Source organism: Geotrypetes seraphini, chromosome 10, assembly GCF_902459505.1.
Source record: "Geotrypetes seraphini chromosome 10, aGeoSer1.1, whole genome shotgun sequence".
NCBI lineage: Eukaryota > Metazoa > Chordata > Amphibia > Gymnophiona > Dermophiidae > Geotrypetes > Geotrypetes seraphini.
This window is the reverse complement of record NC_047093.1, coordinates 138,958,186-138,981,729: the sequence shown is the minus strand read 5'-3', so window position 1 is coordinate 138,981,729 and position 23,544 is coordinate 138,958,186. Positions and strand designations below refer to the sequence as shown.

The following is a 23,544-nucleotide window of genomic DNA, read 5'->3' as shown; positions in this document are numbered from 1 at the left end:
CAGGTTGTTAGCAAACATTACTCTCAGGTTGCAAGCTGATCTCCCCTAGGGGGATCTCAAAGTCCCTCTTTGAGGGCCGCAATCCAGTCGGGTTTTCAGGATTTCCCCAATGAATATGCAATGAAAGCAGTGCATGCACATAGATCTCATGCATACTCATTAGGGAAATCCTGAAAACCCAACTGGATTGCGGCCCTCAAGGAGGGACTTTGAGTTCCCTGCGCTTAAAACCTCCACGCTCATCACCTCTTGCTTAGATTACTTCACTTAGGTCTGCTGCTCAATCATCTCTCCCCACCTTCATTCAAAATACTGCTGCATGACTCACTTAGCTCCCCATCTATTTCTGAATACAGTATAAATCAGGGCTGCCCAAGTCCGGTCCTCGAGATCTACTGGCAGGCCAGGTTTTCAGGATATCCACAATGAACATGCATGAGAGAGATTTGCATACCAAGAAGGCAGAGCAGGCAAATCTCTCTCATGCATGTTCATTGTGGATATCTTGAAAACCTGGCCTGCCAGTAGATCTCGAGGACCGGACTTGGGCAGCCCTGGTATAAATAAACTCTTTGATTTACATGCGGATTCACACTGTAGCTCTCAATCTCGCCCCCCCCCCCCCTGTTCATCTGGTAAGTCCCTCTTATCTGTACCCCTTCTCTGCCACTGCCAACTACTCCACGCTGCATTCCTTCTTGCTTGCCATGTCTTATGCCTGGCTCAGGCTGCCAGAGTCAATACCTCGTGTTCAGTCTGTAAGAGTATTCAAATGTAAACTAAAAGCTACTGTCAACTCACGGTCAGATACCTATAAAATCTATATCATCATTCCTTACGCTAGAAATTCCCCAACTCTGAGCTGTCCGAGCTGCACATCGAACGCCACGACGCATGCCCAACTCTAGATGCTCGCCAATAGGCAGGTGAGGGCGGGACGGCGGATGAGACCACGCCCCTTTCTCCCCCTGATTGGTCAGACGCTCTAGCCGGGCGCGTTGCGTAGCTCGAATGGGCGGGGCAGAGGGAGAGAGAAGCGGAAGCCGGAAGCAGTGCCACGGCGGAAGTTCCGCCATCTTGTCTTGCGGTTGTACGGAATATAAAAATAAAAAAAAAAGAAGAAGAGGGGAGGGCAGAGAGGGCGCGCGCGCAGCTCTCGGGGGCAGGGTCTCGTCGAGCCGGGGGTACGCTGCGCCGCCGCCCTTGGTGGTAGGAAGCCGCTGTGCCCCGAGGAGGGGGAGGGGCCTCCGCTGCCAATGACAGCGAGGGAGGAGGAGGCGGCCTGGCATGAGAATCCCTGCGCTTCACCAGCAAGGTAAGAGACGCCCCCGACACCCAGGGCTCGACCCCACTCGGTACCTCCTAAGCCTTTAATCCTTGCCTTTCCTAGGCCTTACTCCCCCCCACCAAGTCTCCTCTATTCCTCCCAGGCTTTACCTCTTATTCCCCCTCCACCACCATTGACGATCCCCCTTGTGGCCCTCCCAAGCTTTATGCCTCCCTCCTTCCCCTCCCTCCCACCAAGGACCCCCTGTGCCCCTCCCAAGCTTTATGCCTCCCTCCTTCCCCTCCCTCCCTCCCACCAAGGACCCCCTGTGCCCCTCCCAAGCTTTATGCCTCCCTCCTTCCCCTCCCTCCCACCAAGGACCCCCTGTGCCCCTCCCAGTTTTTACTACTCACCACTGTGGCTCCTCTTATTCCCCCTCCACCACCATTGACGATCCCCTCTGTGCCCCTCCCAAGCTTTATGCCTCCCTCCTTCCCCTCCCACCAAGGACCCCCTGTGGCCCTCCCAAGCTTTATGCCTCCCTCCCTCCCACCAAGGACCCCCTGTGCCCCTCCCAAGCTTTATGCTTCCCTCCCTCCCCTATCACCAAGGACCCCCTGTGCCCCTCCCAGTCTTTACTACTCTCCACTGTGGCTCCTCTGTATTCCTCCCAGGCTTTACCTCTTATTCCCCCTCAACCACCATTGAGGATCCCCCTGTGCCCCTCCCAAGCTTTATGCCTCCCTCGCCCACCACCGAGGCCCCTGTATATTCTTCCAAGGCTTTACCTCTTACTCCACCACCATTGAGGATCTCCCTGTGCCCCTCCCAAGCTTTATGCTTCCCTCCCTCCCCTACCACCAAGGACCCCCTATGCCCCTCCCAGTCTTTACTACTCACCATTGAGGCTCCTCCGAATTCCTCCCAAGCTTTACCGCTCACTCCCCCACCACTGAGGATCCACCCGTGCCCCTCCCAGGCTTTACTCCCTACCACTGAGGATCCTCTGTACTCTTCCTAAGCTTGTGCTCCTCTTCCCCCTAACTGGGGATTCTTTGTGTCCCTCCCAGGCTTTATCCCACACTCCCCCACTACTAAGGGTCTTCTGTGTGTCTCCTAAACTCGACCTGTTACTGCTAAAGATCTTATGTACAAATTCTGTAAATTTTGTTTGCTTTCTACTGCATCAGCTCAGATATTCAAACACCTGTCTGGTATTAGTGCACAAGAGGCAGGCCTTTTCTATCGAAAGTAACCTCTGGAATGAGGGATAGACTTGAAAGTAACATACAGAAATTTTATTTAATGGAATGAGAACTGAAGCTTGTTATGGCCTTCAAATGAAGGGCTTGGAGGCAAGGACTATGGATTCAGTTAGAGAAAGGGGTCAGAGAGTTTAGTAGTTAATGTAGATTGGATAAGCTCTATAGTTTTTAGCACCTCTCTTGTAGGTGTATTTCATGCACCCGTTAGGGCCATATTGACCCTGATGATGCATTACCTGAGAAGAACTTGACTTGCGGAAGAGTTGCCATGTTCCAGTTCTAGGCTGGAAACTTTGGGATTTCTACTCACCTCAACCTGGCGCATTATGGGACTTGCAGCACTGATTTTGGTGAGCAAGATCAAGCGCTTCAAATCCCATACTGCTTTGGGATAGATCTTCAAAACCAGGAAGATTCTAAAATCTCCAGTCAGGAACTGGATAACTTCACATTAATGTACACAGTAAAGATCCATAATGGAGAGTGATTTTGAGGTGCAGAAGTAGAGTAAAATCTGAAGTTACGGAAAACCAAACTTCAAGAGAGAACAGAATAACCCAACGTGTCCCATAAATGTGGAAAAAATCTTCCTGGGCTCCTAAAATTGTTCTATATACCGTATTTTGTTTTCTGCCTCTGCCTCTTTCTACGCTCTGGTGGACTGTTATCAGCTCATTTTACTTATGAGAGGATATTTTTATAAGCTAGGCACTTCCTTTCCCTTGCTAGGACATCCTCAACCCTTGCAGAAACATTTCTAGAACAGACAGTTTCATCTGTGTTGTCTGCCTAAGTTTGGAGTAGATCAAGGGATGGACAAGGATTGACCTAGCTGAGACTAACAGTAAAGTCAGAACCTTAGAAGTAGCAATCTGGGCCATTGAGATCAACATCCTACTTGACTGTGACCGGTAGGGCTTGTTTGGATGTAGGTGTCAGTTTCTGATAGGAAAGTCTGTCAGATTGCTCACTTTAGAAGTAAGAGGTAGAGGGGTTCGAATCTGGGTAATAATTAATAAATCCACTCCCTCTCAGTTGTTAGCTGGAGAAAAGGAAGGACAGTGACCTGGCCCTAACGAATGCTTTCCTGTGTGAATGGGAGAATGTGAGGCCTTTCAGAATTTCTCTTTTAGATGAGATGGAAGGTCTCTGTTCATTTTCCCAGAGGTCTGGTCCTTGAATCTTAAAAGCTGCCTTTATGATTTTGGTTTTTATTCATTTGTCTGTGCAAGTGGACGATTCTGGAATCTCTATGCCTCTGAAGGAGGTGCGGGCATAGCCTCTGATCTTGGGGGGCAGGGGGGTGTTTATTGTAAGCATGTTTTTAGCTGTGTTTGAATTTGTGGTACTCCCCCACCCTTGTTCTTTTGCTGTAGGGAAAGAATTCATCTGGTGAGCTATTCTGCCTTATAGCAGAAGGAAGATGCTCTGATCTGCCAAACTATACAGAGGGGACTAACACTGTAATGTTAGTGAGATTTGAGCATGCGGTGGAAAAATTCCAAAGCTTCCAGGGTCATGTCAGGAAAGCCAACAAAGAATAGGAGTTGCACGTGGGCTGGGGCAGACCTGCTTTCTTCTGTGATTCGGCACAGTTTTATTTATTTATTTTGGATCTGCTGCTGGCTCCAAAATTTGCGGGATGGAGCAAAGCAGCAGTGTGGAGCCTGCAGTGGTGTTTGGAAGGATTCCCAGCGACGGGCTCCCTGCTTCCCGGAGATGTGAGAGGTGCTGCTGAATTACACAGCCAGTGCTGTCACTATGGCGACGGCAGCAGCATCAGCTGCTGCTCCTGCAGACTGTCTGTGGGTATTGTCAGGCGATGCATACATGCTGCCTGAATCACAGGGAGAGGCTTCGTTCAAGTGCTTGCAGATCGATATTGCATGAGGCAGGGAGGAGGGATGCAGGGATTTGCAGAATCTGTCACCTCTAGGACTAGAGGGCTCATGGGATTGACACGGGGGAATATAGAGCTGCTTTTACATTATCTGTCTGTCCTTAGTTTCTCCGTGGATGCTCTAGCTTGTAATTGAGTTTTTAAAGTTAGGATATTTTTTCATGGGTGTGAACATCAAACAAGCTAGTTTCAATGTTTGTGGTGTAAAATCCATTCTGCTATCCATATGTGGCACAGCCTCTGTTAGACGCACGCTGGCCGCTCTCTGTCAAACGTAGCATGTCATTCAGGACACCAGATGAGCTTAGCTCTCGGCTTTTGTAGTTTTATATGTCTCTCTGAAAGCAAGGGACCTCTCTCACCCGGTTCCAGAAACATCACTGTGTCTTTTCTTTTGGATATATCCCAGAGAATTGCTGCTTGTGCCCTCGGTCGTACTGGCTCAAATCCTGCTGCATGTGGTGTCCTGTGTATAACGCTGCCAGCCTGGTTGACAGGAATTCAATCCAGAGAACAAGACAAACAACCTCACGATAAATATACGATTGGGCGAGAAGTGGGGAGAGAACCATACGCATCAGCCTGAGATTGAATTGAGCTTGTTTATTGAATACAGCACATATATATATCCCTCATATATATAGATATAGATATATATATGTTACTCTGTACTTCTGAAACAACAGATGCCAGCCAGTTCTGGATAAATCAGATCTCGGTGTGGTGCCTTTATAACCCATCTCTGGGTGTGTAGTGAGTTAAAGGTGGAGTCGAGAGAGCCCTCAGGGCACCAGAGGCTTATGAGGGTATCTGCATCTACCTGAGGATACAGTCCATGTGTCTACCTGGAGCTCCCTGTGGCATGACACTGAGCAAAAGAGGTGAGGGGGCATGTTGATCACAGGAGACATGGATGATCATTCTTGGAGAGCAGACAGGCTTTTAAATTTCTGTGCAGGGAAGGTGGAGGTGGCTGGGCTTCTAGTGTGTGAGTGGGAGGGATATACATGAATTGCTCAGCTTTAGAGAAAGGGATAGGAGTGTGGGTAATTGTGTGTGGATATAAATTCACCTCAAAAAAGAGGAAACTTTGCTATTTCTTAGAAATCTGCCACACTCAAGCTGTCCAGAGAGGAAGGATGGGTTATCCCAGGGAAGAGGCATTTGACAAGAAGTACACATGAAGGCAAGATTTATAGTGTGTGTTAGAAACTTTTTGAAGCTGCAGCACACTAAACCCAGTGCTGCGGACATCACTCATGTATGGGACGTCATTGTGGCTACATCCACAACATGCGTGGAGGCCTCCAGGACTGGACCCTTAGCTTCCTATTTCTATGCCAGTAGGGAGGGGGGGGGGGGTTTGCAAGAAGAGGAGAGGCGCTGGCTGACTGCCTACTGGATGTGCCTCTCGCCACAAGAAGCACTTCACACCTACCATTATTTCTTCACAAATTACTTATTCCTCTCTACTCCTCTCGAACTCTGAGATCTACTAATCAAAACTTCCTGCTAATTCCCTCTATAAAAGAATTCTACTACACACGAAAAATAAATTTTGCCGTATCTGCCCCGACACTGTGGAATTCCCTTCCACAACCGCTTCGAGAAGAACAACATCTTGAAAAATTCAAGAAGTCTAAAAACTTTCCTATTCCTAGACGCTTTTTCTTCCGTTTAAATTTCTCCTCACCATCATACTTCTACATACTATTCCACATCACTTACAATTCCCCCACCCTATCTGTTATAACCTAACCCTTCTATCTCCATTTTCTCTCTACAATGTAACTTTACCCACCCTTCCCCTTCTTGCCCTCACTATCCAGTTTGTCATGTTAAAGTCATTAATGTTCACTACGTGTTTTAATTTTATTTTTTTAATTTTAATTTTTTTTAATTACTCGTACCATTTATTTTAGAAAAACTTTTAAACTTTATGTAAACCGGCTAGATATTTGCTTGATGGTCGGTATATTAAATTCTAATAAACTTGAAACTTGAAACTTCCTGTAGGCAGTCAGCTGGCGCCAGTGCCTCTCCTCCTCGCCGGAATCTCTCCATCGCACATGTGTGTGCCATGGCATACAGTTTACGATACACTGTCTTAAAGGGTTCAGTACAGGATTATACAAAGTTGTACTTGCGTCCTGTACAGGTTGCGCACCGGCACCGCTGTTGTTGAAAGGAGATGGTCTGGGGGTGGTTTCTACTACTACTACCATTTATCACTTCTATAGCACTGAAAGGCGTACGCAACGCTGGATATTTTGATATTTAATAGATGTTGCCTGCTCGGAAGAGCTTACAGTCTAACTTGGATGGACATACATGACATATAGGGTTGGGGATGCAGAACCTAAGGTGAGAGCAGCTGAAAGCTTTTAATTTGGACTTGAACACTGCTAGAGCCTGCCGGAGGGATTTGGGCAGCTTGTTCCGGGCATACAACACAGCAAGACAGAAGGTATGGAGTCTGGAATTGACAGAGGTGGTTTCTTTGGCAACACAGCCTTTGGTATGGTGCTGCCTGGAAAATGGGTTCCCTTCTTGGTGAGCCTGGTCTTAAATTGTCTTGATGACTGGCCTGGATTCTCAGGCAGGGTGGAAAACATGGGCTTTCCTGCTGTGGACTGTAAGTGAGAGCATGTGGAAAGGAGAGACTTCTCCCTTCTCGGAGACATACGTTTCCTCACAGTCCCTATGCTCTCTTCCTCAACCTCTTGCTCAACCTGTTCCTCTTCTCTCTTCTGCTAAATGTTTTGAGCTGAGAAAAAATACGAAAGCTATCGCAGTGCATTTGACCCTGGGGAGGGAGTCGCTTTCCTGTGTGTCATCATATGTCAAGGAAGAATGTACAGTGAGATCAGTAAAGCTTGAGATGGGCACAGAGCATCTCAGTGATGATAGGGGAGTGAGGGGTAAAGCCTGGGAGGGGCATGGTGGGCCTCGGCGATAAAAGGGAGGTAGAGTAAGGGGTAAACGTAGAGATCGGGGGTTGAGAGTGCCCTTGAAGGTCTGTCTGCTCATTGTATCCATCCAGGAGGAAGGAAATGTCACATTTCTAAATGTTTTGTGCCTCGGGAGGTGTTTGACTTTGCAGTTTTGGCCTCTTACTGAGCAAGACAGGCAGAAGTCCAGGACTTGGTTAACACTAACTTCCTTCCCCTAGGGAGCTGGCAAACATTTCCTTCGCTTGATTTTTTTATGCTGCTGTTGCGTTTTCCAGGCCGTTCCCAGGCTTTTTAGCTGCTTCAGGCCCTCTTAAAAGCCAGTCTCTTCAGGTCACGGCTCCGACTGTGGCATCAGTGCGGTTAACCGAAAATCCTGAGCAGAAACCAAGATCCAGGGGTTTTCTCGTAAGAATCGTTATGTTCTCGGAGAGGAGCTTGCCTGTAAAAACTTCTGCTCTTTGCACCAACTACTCCAATGTCTCTCAAAATGTGTGCCCCGAAGAGATTCCAAGTGTGCCATGAGAGATTCCAGAATTTTACTTTATATTATTATTATTATGTTCTTGTATACTGCCATACCCAATGAGTTCTAGGCGGTTCACATCAATTAATATCCGATCTGAACACGGATTTACAACATTTTGTCAGAGTTACAAGCAACGAGGAAGGAAATGTTGGAACATTTTAGCAGAAATTTATCGGAGTTACAGGATTGAACGGAAAGAGGGAGGGAGAGAGCAACAAAGGAGGGGAGGGAGAGAGGGGGAGAAAGGAGGGGGAGAGCGGGGGTTGGTTTATTGCAGGGGAATGAGGGTTAAGGGTCCTGTTCGCGGAATAGGTATACACTAGAATAGATGACATGTTACCCGAGTCTGTCGATGCATAAGGAGCAACCGCCCAGGCAAGCATCATTCATTGATGCGATTGGTCCTTGAAAACTAACGGCAATTAATTTTATTTTTATTTTTTATGCAGTAGTTATCCTAACTTGAGCAACAAAGCAATCAAGGCTTCGTTACCGTTTGGATCTTCTTATCTTTGCGAACTTGGATTTTCAGCTCTAACAGAAGTTATGTGGACTAGAGGAGATAAAAGGGTAATATTGTAAGGAATATCCTTCAATATCTGTAAAAATTTTGGGTTTTCTTTTTCTCTTTTCTTATTAGTTGTATAAAATGATAATGTTTATTAAAATTGATAGATTAAAAAAAAAAAACCGACGACTGCAGATGGTGGATGATGAAATGCGTGTTTGCTTATCGACTATCGAGCCAGGTTTTGAGTTAATTTGCGCTCAAACATGCACATCTATCGCATTGATTAGCAATTCTATTCTATCTGTCACAATTACGCATACATAGCTTAAAGAACTTTAAATAACTCTCGTGTTATAAGATTTTTTTGGTTTTGCAATTTTATAATTTCAGTTATAAAATGAAAAACATTTGCTCTGTTTAGTGCGTCAGAACTAAAAAAATTGAGACACACTAGTTTAGACTTGGAGCTTAGCGTTCTCCCCTTCCTCTTCTCCAGAGCAGGAAGGCACCGGATGGGTCTCTGACTCAATATTTACCCTAAGTTTGTCCGCCTTTTCCTGTTGCCTAAGGAAGTGTATTACTTTCTGTGCTGGGGGTGACAGCTGTGCAAATGAGCAGGTGAGGTTTCCCATCCATCTTTTCATCTTGCTGCGCGAGTGGCAAGGTTGGCTCGCGTCACCATTCACTACCCAAGGTGGAAGTAATATCTGCAGGACGTGTTAATTAGTGACTTATCATTTTTTGTGCCTGGAAAGAGATGGCCAGGCATGTCTGTTCCTATGGGTTTAAATTTTATCTGCCGCTGTTCTGTTCATCATCAAATGCTCCCTCCTGGTTGCTGTGTTGAGATCGGAGCTGCTGTTGCTTTTACCCAGGCACCCAGCCTACCTGTTTTGTGAAGGAGAAAGGAAATCAGCTCTTCTGCCCCAGGCCAGGGGCAGCGTTGAAGGTGTTCAGAAGACTTGTCAATTTCTCACATTAAACTGCAGGTTTGGTTGTCGTCTTTTTGCGAGAGGAAAGAACTGTAAGTGCTGAATTTCTGCATTTAAATGTGAGTGTTTTTAAATGTTTAATAATATAATATTTAAATGTGCAGAAAAATATTGGGATCAGTAGTATGTAATATTGCTACTATTTGAGTTTTTGACAGGTACCTGTATCCTGAATTGACAACTGTTGAAAGCAGGATACTGGACTTGATGGACCTCGGTCTGTCCCAGTACATTGTGACATCACTGATAAGGTTGGCTCTTAGGCATTGGTGGAATGAGGCATTATGACATCACAATCTCAGTTCTGGAATGTTGCTACTCTGGATTTCTGCCTGGTACTTGGGAACTGGGTTGACCACTGCTGGAAACAGGATTCTGGGCTTGATGGACCTTCGGTCTGTCCCAGTACAGCAGCTCTTATGTTCTCATGTGAGCCAAATATAGGACAGTGAAGCCATTGTGACATCACTGATAAGGTTGGCTCTTAGGTATTGGTGGAATGAGGCATTATGACATCACAATCTCAGTTCTGGAATGTTGCTACTCTGGATTTCTGCCTGGTACTTGGGAACTGGGTTGACCACTGCTGGAAACAGGATACTGGGCTTGATGGACCTTCGGTCTGTCCCAGTACAGCAGCTCTTATGTTCTCATGTGAGCCAAATATAGGACAGTGAAGCCATTGTGACATCACTGATAAGGTTGGCTCTTAGGCATTGGTGGAAAGAGGCATTATGACATCACAATCTCAGTTCTGGAATGTTGCTACTCTGGATTTCTGCCTGGTACTTGGGAACTGGGTTGACCACTGCTGGAAACAGGATACTGGGCTTGATGGACCTTCGGTCTGTCCCAGTACAGCAGCTCTTATGTTCTCATGTGAGCCAAATATAGGACAGTGAAGCCATTGTGACATCACTGATAAGGTTGGCTCTTAGGCATTGGTGGAAAGAGGCATTATGACATCACAATCTCAGCTCTGGAATTTTTGCTACTCTTTGGGTTTCTGCCTGGTACTTGGGACCTGGGTTGGTCACTGCTAGAAGCAGTATATTGGTCTGACCTAGTCCAACTATTATGTAACGATGCCAGTGTATGCAGCATGCTTACCACAAACCCATTGCGCGCATTTGTCAGACACATTCCTCCCTTTGCTTTTGCATTGTTAACATGCGCATAAGATTTCTTTTCAGTTTCGCTTATTTATCTTTCTGAGTTGTTGGGGTTTTGTGTTGTGGGCTTTAGCACCCAGCTGTGAGCGTTGGCCCCCCTGTTTGGTAACGGAGGGAGGAAATCGACCTGCCCCAGAGAGACCGGACTGGGCGAGCTCACCCCTTCTAAGCTGGAATTTAATAAGTAAACATAGTGCTCTCTGCTTTGATTTTTGCCGGTTTGTTTTTATTGACACAGGGTGCATTTGGATTTTCAGTTTCTAAAGATATGTCCATACATTGCAGGTTTTTCCATCCCACCAGGAGGGGATTTGAGGCAGATTCCGAGAGCATCTGGCAGGAGTGGTGCAGGCTATTGGAGAGAGGGTTTTATCAGCTTGCTAACAACATTGTCAGAGTTCTGGAAACTTATTTCCAGTTTCCAAGTTTATTATATAGTTTGATTAATCGCCTAATCTACATTCTAGGCGATATACAAAATGCTTACAAATATCTAAAAACATAGGTAAATTATTACATAGACATACAATATTTCAAAAACAAATAAAAAAAAAATTCATAAATACAATATAGAAACAACAGGAAGATTATTTAAAGGTTACAATCTGTATTAAGTTTAATATATGAAGGTAAAAACATTAGGAGGGGAGACAAGCATGAAAAAAAGAAATATAAGATAAAGATATATTAAAGGATCATTTATTCACTAAAAGCATCATTAAAAAGGAAACTTTTAAGCTTAGTCTTAAATTTATCTAAATTCTTTTCTTCTCTTATATAGAGTAGGAGATCATTCCAAGACTGGGGAGCAGTCACTGAAAAAATAGTAAGACGTCTCGTATTAATGACTCTCAATGAGGGAATGGCCAATAAGTGTTGATCCTGAGATCTCAGTGTTCTGGAAGTAGTATAAGGAATTAAAACTCTAAAAATAAAGGCGGGGGTTTGAAATATTAATGATTTAAAAGTGAGCAAACATATTTTAAATAGAATGCAATGTGCAATGGGTAGCCAGTGTGCCTCCTTAAGTAAAGGTGAGACGTGGTCAAATTTTTTTGCTTTGTGAATTAATTTAATAGCGGCGTTCTGAATAATTTGAAGACGTCTGATTTCTTTTTTCGGCAAGCCTTTAAATAAGGCATTACAATAGTCAATTTTGGAGATGACTAGAGAATGTATTGGAACATTCAGGGATTTTGCACATAAGAACTTGGCGATGGAACGAATTTGGCGCAGTCTAAAAAAAGTAGATTTAACCACTTGGCTTATATGGTCGTGGTATGATAATTTATTGTCAAATATTATTCCTAAGATCTTAATGTTCTGGGATATCTGCAATGGAATGCCTTTAATAGAAATTGGTATAAGCCAGGGGTGTCCAATGTCGGTCCTCGAGGGCCGCAATCCAGTCGGGTTTTCAGGATTTCCCCAATGAATATGCATTGAAAGCAGTGCATGCACACAGATCTCATGCATATTCATTGGGGAAATCCTGAAAACCCGACTGGATTGCGGCCCTCGAGGACCGACATTGGACACCCCTGGTATAAGCGGTGTGCTACAGTCCTTCCATGGAAAGAGCATCACGTTGGTTTTATGAATATTTAAGGCTAGTTTATTAGCATCCAACCAATTCGTAGGGGCTATGTAATATTTGGCTTCAAAAAGTGTGTTGAGGGTGTGTTGTGTGTATGTAGATAAGATCTACCCCTATTGCCTGCACTGGAATGACTGGTGTTTAAATACATAGCACAGCTTTATTATGGTGGGGGATAGCAACCTGTGGAGCTTAAATTCAGATTGGTATTTTGAAAAAAGGGACTTCAGTGGCTTCAAAACCCTCGTGTAGGGGGCAGAGAGGGAATCCTATACACCTGAATCTCTACTCGTAGGTTTGGAGCAGGGGTAGGGAACTCCGGTCCTTGAGAGCCGAATTCCAGTCGGGTTTTCAGGATTTCCCCAATGAATATGCATGAGATCTGTTTGCATGCACCGCTTTCAATGCATATTCATTGGGGAAATCCTGAAAACCCGACTGGAATACGGCTCTAGAGGACCGGAGTTCCCTACCCCTGGACTTTGGAGGGAGGGGCTTTAATCAAATGTAAAAGTGTTTTATTAATATTATTTCACATTTTTTCTTTTCGGTTTCAGATGTGGCTATAGTGCCCCTGCCTTCTTGCTGCCATGCTGGCACCTGGCCGATTTGTAGACACTCAGATAAGGATGTGATAAGTACCTTTCACGGAACAGACCACTCATGAGGAAACTTAAGGGATAATTTGCAGGTCATAAGAAACGCGTGTAAAAGAGCCCTTGCTCGCATCTCTTTGCTGCAGGAAGTCTTGGATCTGGTAACTGTCCATTTGGTCTTTCTTTGGTTTCTTGAGTTCTCCGCTGCCACAGGGACCTTTCTGCCACCATGTCGACCTCCTCGTTGCGGCGGCAAATGAAGAACATTGTACATAACTACTCGGAGGCAGAGATCAAGGTGCGAGAAGCCACCTCCAATGACCCTTGGGGCCCTTCCAGCTCACTGATGTCGGAGATCGCTGACCTGACCTACAATGTGGTGGCATTCTCGGAGATCATGAGTATGATCTGGAAGAGGTTGAATGACCACGGGAAGAATTGGCGTCACGTCTACAAGGTAAATAATATGTGTAACAAAATATTTCTCCCATAGTATCTATGAAATCAAAGTGGATTGTAGTCAAAACATATGTAAAAATTATAATAAGATGGAGAGAACAATAGCCGTACAAAAAGGAAATTATAAAAATTTAAAGAGATATATGGAGGCCATTGACAAATTATTGTAATGTTTGGATCAGTAGGAAAGAATATTTTATAGGATATATTTGTTTGCATATGTTATGATTGGGGTCGGAGAGAAAGGGTTAAATTTTATATATTAATGTTAAATATGATAGAAATTCAAGTGATGTATTTAATCTCTATTGCCAATTATTGATACACTTGTAAGATGTAAAAATGAATAAAGATATTTAGAAAAAAAAAAAAAAGTGAAAATTAAACAATATAAAAGCATACATTGTCAGTAAAGAATGTACCATTATAACACAAAATTGCTATTTTAATCTCAGAAGAAAATTTACTGAAACAACAAATAGCCTTTTAGTTGCTTCTGAAAGGAAAGCAAAGATGTCGGGTGTCTCAATTCTAACAGGAGATTATTCCAAAGAGATCTTGTAATGAAAAACATATGGGAGCACTATGGGGGTTGGGAGAGGGGAGTGGGGGGGACTGTGTGAATTTAACTTCTTTGTTTCAGGGCTGTTGGCTCTCAAGGGACATTGAAGGGTTGGAGTTACCAGGATCCCATATGTCTTTTGAGAGTAACATTGGTCCCTGCCACACCTGAGACCTGGGTTCAGTCCTCGGAGCCCAGTATCTTCCCCTCTGGGCAGTCGTGGGAATGCTGCTAAAGTAGACGTTGACACAGACCCTAGTGTGAGGAGGTGGTGGTAGTCTACTTTTACAATATTTCATATTCTGCCTCACCATATAAGCTTGAGGTGAGTTGACTTTACAAGAAGAAATATATGGAAAGGAACAGACCTCTTCCTTAGCACCCGTACCAGGCCAGAACTAGGGGGTTGTGTTTGGCCACTTGTTCTGGCCTGGTCTGGTGGGAATAAAGAAATAGCAAAATTATCAGGACTCTCATATGACACTATATTATTTGGTACAGCAGGGGTCGCCATGCAACAAATTACTCAAAATTGGAAAGATTATACTAAATTAAATTATACATTTTGGTGGAATTCAGTTTGCCACATATATAAGATGGAAAAGATGATAGCGTTACAACAAGGGAATATTCATAATTTTTAAAAAATATGGGGACCATTGACTAGTTACTCTAATGATCAGATATCTTAGCACATGGATAGTTTATATTTGGGGTTAGGGAGGGTAATGTATATCATATGGAAATAGGAGTATTGATAAAAAGGGGGGGTATTTATTTTATCTTACAAGAATATTTGATTGTAATTCAAGTGATATGTGAAAATTGTTTTTTTATTATGTATAATCACTTGATGTAAGAATTAAAAATGAATAAAGATTTATAAAAAAAAAAAATTATCAGGCAAGATGTAATTTCTTATCTAAATCCACCTATCATACCCTACCTGAATTTTATTAAGTTTCAAGTTTATTTATGGCTTGATATACCAACCATCACATGTATCTGGACAGTTTACAATATTAAAAACTAGAAAAATCAAATAAAATTTAAGATTTAGTTGAAATAAAAGAGGAGGGTAAGACTAAAACTATGACAAATTAAGACTTATTAGAGGCGAAAGGTACTAGTTGATAGGGAAGTTTTAATTACAATGTGTAAATAAAAATAAAAAAGGAAGGATTAACTTTTAAATGTCACTTTTTATGCCTTAGATCCATTGAAAGGTTGCATCACAGTTGGTCATAACTCCAAAGTTTTGCTTAGACACAGATTGTAATTTCAGTCCACTTGCTGATAATTCTTTTGAAAGGAGCATAAAGATTTATAATGTCATAAATCTTCAGAAACTCCTGCAAAACATAAATTAAATCCATCATTATGAACACTTTTATAATAGCCAGCGATGAGGCCAAAGCGTGGAAAGGCATTGGTGACATCACACTCTTACACGTAACAAAAACTTGATGGCAATTACAATACTGTCGAGACAGAGGAAGATTCTGCAGACCATTTGATCTCTGTCTTCTCTGCCCAGGTACTGCAAACTCGGCAAGCCTCATTTTAAGCTGCATTCGTAGCCTTCCATTTAGCAGGTCCCCCCATTGTATAGGATCTCGACATAGGGCCATAAAAAGTCCCAGTCGTCGTGTCTCCTTTTTTCCCCTTCCTCACCACCCTCTTGTTCCCCTTTCACTCTCTCTAGGCCATGACTCTGATGGAATACCTGATCAAGACTGGCTCTGAACGTGTGGCACAGCAGTGCAAGGAGAATATCTATGCTATCCAGACGTTGAAGGACTTCCAGTATGTGGACCGCGATGGAAAGGATCAGGGTGTCAACGTACGTGAGAAGGCCAAGCAGCTAGTGTCGTTGCTGAAGGATGACGAGAGGCTGAAGGAGGAACGAGCGCATGCGCTGAAGACCAAGGAGAAACTGGCACAAACCTCAACATGTAAGGGAATTGCTACTTACCTCTGTTCTTCAAACCTGGGGAGGGGTTGCGTAGAACCCACTGGCGCCCGGTATTGGAGGCTAGGCTTCCCCAGCTGTAAGCCCCAACTCTTACCTGGTTATCTGGGGCAGGCTGATTGCTCCAGATGCCTACATCTGTCCCTGGGACCAGCACTTCACTCCTTCCTCCCTCCCCGTAGTCTGTCTTAACTTTTTTCCATCACTGCCAGTAACCACACTGAATCTACTAAATATGCTTGCCTTGGGGCTTCCCGTTGCAAGTCCCACCCTCTGATGCAACTTCTACCCTTATGGAAACAGCGATGCTCACAAGGAAGGCCCAAATTCTCGAAGCAGTTAGATTTAGTAAATGCAGTGTAGCTATTAGTGATGGAAAGACGGACCGCAAGGAGGGAGGGAGAGGGACAGATGCTGGAACCAGGAAAGGGAGGGGGGAGGAGAGAAGTGATGGACTTGGGGATGGAGAGATGCAGGAGGTGCTGCTCTGCTAGGTGGCAGAAGAGATGTATGTATAGTAAGAAGTGATTGACCCTGGAGTTGAAACATAGAAACATAGAAAAAGCGGCAGAAAAGGGCTATAGCCCACCAAGTCTGCCCATTCCAAGTATCCCCCCCCTGAGTTTACTCCCTTAAAGATCCCACGTGAGTATCCCATTTTCTCTTAAAATCTGTCACGCTGCTGGCCTCTATCACCTGGAGTGGGAGTCTGTTCCAATGATCCACAACTCTCTCGGTGAAGAAATACTTCCTGAAGTCTCCATGGAGCTTCCCTCCCCTGATTTTCAGCGGATGCCCTCTGGTGGTCGAGGGTCCCATGAGCCGGAAGATATCATCTTCTGACTTGATGCGTCCCGTGATATACTTATATGTTTCAATCATATCTCCTCGTTCTCTTCTTTCCTCAAGTGAGTACAGCCGCAATTTCTTTAGTCTTTCTTCATACGTGAGATCCTTGAGCCCCAAGACCATCCTGGTTGCTGTTCGCTGAACCGACTCGATCCTCAGCACGTCCTTTCGGTAGTGTGGTCTCCAAAACTGAACACAGTACTCCAAGTGAGGCCTCACCATGGCTCTGTACAATGGCATCATAACTTCAGGTCTCCTGCTGACGAAACCTCTGCGGATACACCCCATCATTTGTCTTGCCCTGGAGGAAGCCTTCTCCACTTGATTGGCTACCTTCATGTCCTCGCTAATGATCACTCCTAGATCGCGTTCCGCTGTGGTCCTAACCAAGGTCTCACCATTTAGTACATAAGTTCTACGCGGGTTTCTCTTTCCCAGGTGCATTATCTTGCATTTTTTAGCATTGAAGCCAAGCTGCCAAGTAGTTGACCATTGTTCCAGCAGCAGTAGATCGTGTGTCATATTATCAGGTAATATGCTTCTGTCTACTATGTTGCAAAGTTTGGCATCGTCGGCGAACAGTGATACCTTTCCTCTAAGTCCTTTCGTCATATCTCTTATGAATAAGTTGAATAAAATCGGACCCAGGACCGAGCCCTGCGGCACTCCACTTATCACGTCCGATGCTTTGGATGGCGTACCGTTCACCACTACCCTCTGATGTCTGCCGCTCAGCCAATCCCCAACCCATGTAGTTAGAGTGTCTCCTAATCCTATCGATTTCAGCTTGTTCAGTAATCTTCGATGAGGGACGCTATCAAATGCTTTACTGAAGTCCAAATACACTACGTCCAGTGACTCTCCGGCATCCAGTTGTCTAGTAACCCAGTCAAAAAAGCTAATCAGATTAGATTGGCAGGATCTACCCTGGGTGAACCCGTGTTGGTGTGGATCACGCAGTTTTTCTTCGTCTAGGATTGTGTCAATATTCTGTTTGATCAGTGTTTCCATGAGTTTACACACTATAGACGTGAGACTCACTGGTCTGTAGTTTGCTGTCTCTGTCCTGCAGCCCTTTTTGTGGAGTGGGATTACGTTGGCGGTTTTCCAGTCCGAGGGGACCCTTCCTGTGCTTAGGGAAAGATTGAAGAGAACAGATAATGGTTCTGCCAGGACTTCCCTTAACTCCCTTAGCATTCTGGGATGTAGGTTATCTGGTCCCATGGCTTTGTTTACTTTGAGTCTTGATAGTTCGTCGTAGACGCTACTGGGTGTAAATTCAAAATCTTGAAACGGGTCTTTCTGGTTATCTCCCGTCTGCAGCTGTGGACCAACTCCTGGCTCTTCTCGGGTGAATACTGAACAGAAGTATTGGTTTAGTAATTCTGCCTTCTCAGAGTCTGATTCTGCAAAGTTACCGTCCGATTGCTTCAGGCGTACTATCCCATCTTTGTTTCTTTTCCTGTCACTAATATAGCTGAAGAAAGATTTATCCCCTTTCTTAATTTTCCGTGCTAGCTCTTCCTCCATTCGGAGTTTGGCCTCTCTGACTGCTGTTTTGACAGCTTTAGATATGTCTAGATAGTCCTCTTTCGCTCCCTTTCTGCCTAAATGTTTGTAGGCGATAAATGCATCTTTTTTCTGTTTAACTAGGTCTGAAATTTCTTTACTGAACCATTGGGGTCTTTTGTTTCTCCTGCGTTTACTTACTATCTTTATGTATCGGTCTGTTGCTTCGTGTAGTATGGACTTCAGAGACGACCACATGTCCTCCACATTTTCAGTTTTTGCTTGTTTATGTAGCTCCTGCTGGACAAATTCTCCCATGCTGTTGAAGTCTGTACCTCTAAAGTTGAGAACCCTTGTTGCTGTGTTTGTCTTAGGGAAACCTTTCTTAAGGTTGAGCCATACCATATTATGGTCGCTGGAGGCTAGTGTGTCTCCTACTGAGACTTCCGTGACGCTATCTCCGTTGGTGAGGACTAGATCTAGTAATGCCTGGTCCCTGGTGGGCTCCAACACCAATTGCTTGAGACGTGCACCCTTTATGGAGCTTAATATTCTTTTGCTGCTACCCGTAGTCGCGGAGAGTGTGTTCCAATCTGCATCTGGCATGTTGAAGTCTCCTAACATTACTGAGTCTCCGCGCAGTGTGATGTTCTCTATGTCCTCGATTAATTCCCTGTCTTTGTCCTCCTGTTGCCTGGGAGGTCTATATATCACACCAAGGTATAGGCATTTTTCTTTCCCTCTGGCCAGGTTCACCCAGAGGGATTCCCCGGTGTATCTAATATCTGTGATTCTGGTGGTTTTGATGCTTTCCTTAGTGTATAGTGCTACTCCTCCTCCCAATTTACCCACTCGGTCGCAACGAAGTAGGTTGTACCCTGGTATAACCATATCCCACCCATGCGATTCCGTGAACCAAGTTTCGGATATCGCTATCACGTCAAGATCGGCATTTGTTATCTCAGTCTCTAATTCTAGAATTTTATTGCCCAAGCTGTGTGCATTAACATACATAGCCCTCCATATCTGTGAAGAGATTCCCTTATGAGTTAGTGTGGCTCCCAAATTATCAGTGATCTTTCTCCCTGAAATATTGTGGGTATCCTTGGTACTTACATTAGACTTGGTAGTGTGAATGCCACTTGCCTCCTCAGGGTGGTTTCTTACTGCTCTGGGATATAAGTATGTACCCTCCCCCAACTTATCTAGTTTAAAGCCCTATGGAGTAGGCGGGCTAATCGATGTCCAAATACATTTTTACCTCTTCTGGTCAGATGGAGTCCGTCTGGTCCCTGCAGTCCCTGGAGCGTCTCGCCGTGGTTCAGGAATCCGAAGTTCATTTCTATGCACCATTTGCGGAGCCATTCGTTAGTCCGTTGAATACGCTCTTCTCTAGCTCTGCCTCTGTTTCTCACTGGAAGAGCGAGGGATAGATGCTGGATCAGCGGGGAGGGTGTGTGTGTGTGGAATAGAAGGAAAGGAGAGAAGACTGAGTGGAGGAGACACTGGACCCAGGGAGGAGAGGAAAGGGAGGAGACTCTGGACCCAGGTAATATGCTGGTGGGAGGAGAGATTTTGGCCCCAGGGTAGGGGGTGTGGGAGGAAGGGAAAAGAGAGAGAAGGGATAGGGAGACAGAAGAGATGTTGGGCCTCGAGGGAGCATAGGGCAAAAAGGAGCAGTGCTGGAAAGAGAGGGAATAGGGCCACTCAAAGACAATGTTGAAAGGGGGAAATGACATAGGGGAGATGCAGAATGTGGAGAGAGGGATAAAGACAGGGATGCAGAGGGAAGATAGATGGTGGACAAGGGGGAGAATAAATGATTCATGGATAGGAGACAAAAAACAAAGGCAAAAGAGAGACTCCAGGACCAAAAGAAATAGAAAATGCTCAGAGAAATAAGTGCATTGGTACCTCGGTTTACGAGTGCACCGGTTTGCGAGTGTTTTGCAAGACGAGCAAAACATTTGCAAAATCGGTGCCTCAGAAACCAAGCATGGCTCGATTTACGAGCGTCCCCCACACATTCCGGCACCCTCCCCCCCACGATCCGGCACCCCCCTCGACACGATTGGGCACCCCCCCTGCCGCTTCTTACCCTCATCTGGGCACCCCGAAGATCGGCCTCCTCGTCTGCTGGGCCTTGAGCAGTCGAGAAGGCCAATCTTTGGGGTGCCCAGATGAGGGTAAGAAGCGTCGGGGGTGTGTGCCCAATCACGTCGGGGGGGGGGGGGGGAGTGCCGGATCGTGGCGGGGGGATGCCAAATCGCGTCGGGGGGGTGCCGGATCGCAGGGGGGGGCCTTTGAGGAGAGCAATGCCGGTTCTCGGGGAGTGGGGGGGGAACACATCAAAGCGAGTTTCCATTATTTCCTATGGGAAAATTCGCTTTGATAAACGAGCATTTTGGATTACGAGCATGCTCCTGGAACGGATTATGCTCGTAATCCAAGGTACCACTGTATTTTATTCTGCATTTATTAACTGGAATTTGTTAGCTTTTGGAAATGCACATCTCTGGCATTTTGAATTTCAATTTCTCTGTTAATGTTAAGTGCAAAGTCAAACTTCTTTTAAGTTTACGGGGTTTTTTTTTGGTTTCATTTTTATTACTGGTTTGTGGTTCCTTGTTTCACACTTGTTGAGGGTTTGTTTGTGTTTACATGTAAGATGTAGGATTCTGTTGCAGTTGGTTGTTTTATGGGGGGGGGGGTTTCACTAGGAGGTATACAGGAGTATTTCCTGTACTACATTTTCATTCGTAAGGCTGTTTGCATTTGCATTTCTTATATTTGATATACCGCTTGTACGTAAGTATTCAGCAGTTTACAAAAACTAGAACATTAGGCACACGAACTTCCCTTACTGTCCCAAATGGGCTCACAATCTACCCCCCCTTTACAAAACTGCAATAGTTTATAGTGCAGACCGGCGGATGCTAGGAAGTTCTTTACCCAACGTGTGGTGGACACCTGGAATGCGCTTCCAGAGGACGTAATAGGACAGAGTACGGTACTGGGGTTCAAGAAAGGATTGGACAATTTCCTGTTGGAAAAGGGGATAGAGGGGTATAGATAGAGGATTACTGCACAGGTCCTGGACCTGTTGGGCCGCCGCGTGAGCGGATTGCTGGGCGCGATGGACCTCTTGTCTGACCCAGCGGAGGCATTGCTTATGTTCTGAATGCTCTGCGCTGCTCCCAATGCTCATAGGAGAGTTCTCTGAGTGTCCGGAGCAGCGCAGAGCATTCAGCATGCCGGCCTGCGCTAAAAACTGCTATCGCAGTTTTGTAAAAGGGAGGGGTAAATTGCCTAGGATAGGGGTAGGCAATTCGGTCCTCGAGAGCCGGAGCCAGGTCAGGTTTTCAGGATATCCACAATGACTATGTATGAGATGGATTTGCATGCACTGCCTCCTAGAGATGCAAATCCATTTATTGTGGATATCCTGAAAACCTGACCTGGCTCTGGCTCTTGAGGACTGGAATTGCCTACCCCTGGCCTAGGAGAAAACATTATTTGAATGAAAGATAAAGTAAATATAGAAGTTGCATTTACAAATAAAGAATTGGAAAGAAAGAAGCAGAAAATGAAACAAATGCAGCAGAGTAAGAAGACATAAGATGACATAAAATAAGTTCCAGTCCAAACTTCATTTCGGTCCAATGGAGCGCCATAACTTCGCTGCCGACAGAGCAGTGGGCTCTAAGGAAGAGGAGCAGCCGGCACGGTGCAAGCTGAAACTGACTCCAGTCAGTCTTTCCAGCCCAAGTGGCCACCTGGACTCTGCCAGATGAGGGAGAGGACTGCTCTAGAGGCCCTGCAAGGAATAAGGACCAGAAGCCGAGCGGGGGCCCAAGAAGCGATGACGAACGGGAGGCAGAAGAGAGGCAGGCGGTGGAAAGCTCCGTGACACCGACAAACGCTCTTTAACTCAAGTTTCAAGTTTATTCATGGCTTGATATATCGACCATCACGTGTATCTGGGCGGTTTACAATATTACAAATTGAAAAGGTCTACTATAAGTAGATAAAATAAAATAGGGTAAACCTAAAACTATGACAATTAGGACTGATTAAGAGAGAGTAAGTTTCTGAGTGTGTTTTTGCACAAGTTTTGTAGTGGAGGGACTGTGTGTTGACATTACTGAAGTGACATCTAAACTTCAGCTCTAATATTTAGTCAGAACATCAAGGTTTTAAACAATTTTGCAGAATCTGTTGTGTGCTGAGGTGGTTGTGTGTGTGATCAGGTTTAAATGATGAGATACTGCCAGATGAGGGATCTTTAAACACGGTGTCAGGTCAAAAGCGCGCCGGGACAAAGGCGCGCCCAGACAATTGAGCGCAGCGCGGAGGCGCGCGCCGCTCAAAATTACTGTTTTTAGGGCTCCGATGGGGGGGGTGTGGGGGAGAACCCCCCCCCACTTTACTTAATAGACATCGCGCCGGCGTTATGGAGGGTTTGGGGGGTTGTAACCCCCCACATTTTACTGAAAACTTAACTTTTTCCTTGCTTTTAGGGAAAAAGTTAAGTTTACAGTAAAATGTGGAGGGTTACAACCCCCCATAACGCTGGCGCGATGTTTATTAAGTAAAGTGGGGGGGTTCCCCAACAAAACCCCCCGTCGGAGCCCCTAAAAACTGTAATTTTCTTCGGCGCGCGCCTCCATCTTGCGCTCAGTTGTCTTTCGCGCCGTTGTCTATGAACCTTTAACACAGTTGAATTGTTTCCATAGATTTGTTTATATATAAAAAAAAAAAAAAGAAGCTAATAAATACATTTTCAAAGAAGTGCTTGAAATAATTAGGTTTAAAATTATGTAACATGTCATCTATGATACGGAAATGCATTTTTCCTTGGGCGTCTGTCCCTTCGGTGTCGGGTCCAAAGCGCGCCGGGACAAAGGCGCGCGCAGACAATTGAGCGCAGCGCGGAGGCGCACGCCACAGAACATTACTGTTTTTACGGCTCTGACGGGTGTGGGGGGGAACCCCCTCACTTTACTTAATAGAGATTGCGCCGCGTTGTGGGGGCTTTGTGGGGGGTTGTAACCCCCCACATTTTACTGAAAACTTCACTTTTTCCCTGCTTTTAGGGAAAAAGTTAAGTTTACAGTAAAATGTGGAGGGTTACAACCCCTCACAACGCCGACGCCATCTCTATTAAGTAAACTGAGGGGGCTCCCCAACAAAACCCCATGTCGGAGCCCCTAAAAACTGTAATTTTCTTGCGCTCAGTTGTCGGCGCGCGCCTTTGTCTTTCGCCGAGTTTTCTATGAACTGTCCCTTCACCACAATTTCAAATGTATACATTTAATCCTGCTTCCTGTGAGCAAAACCTCACTCATTGGCCTTCAATTTCATTTATTGGGGTGGCACATGTCTCTCTTCTGAATGGGCATTCCTTGGCATC

At 45.1% G+C, this 23,544-nt stretch overlaps 1 protein-coding gene across 5 annotated transcripts in view; it reads left to right on the top strand.

Annotated features, from left to right (window-relative positions):
- Positions 1-1,086: 1,086 nt before the first annotated feature.
- The window catches only part of EPN1 (epsin 1), a 60,688-nt gene continuing 38,230 nt past the window's right edge, over positions 1,087-23,544 (top strand). The window contains exons 1-3 of one of the 5 annotated variants that reach the window (XM_033960629.1): positions 1,087-1,315; positions 12,742-13,237; positions 15,507-15,756. In XM_033960629.1, coding sequence (XP_033816520.1) covers positions 13,010-13,237; positions 15,507-15,756 — 478 coding nt within the window. In that variant the 5' untranslated portion in view covers positions 1,087-1,315; positions 12,742-13,009. The other 4 variants (XM_033960631.1, XM_033960627.1, XM_033960630.1 and 1 more) reach the window with 4 other exon arrangements.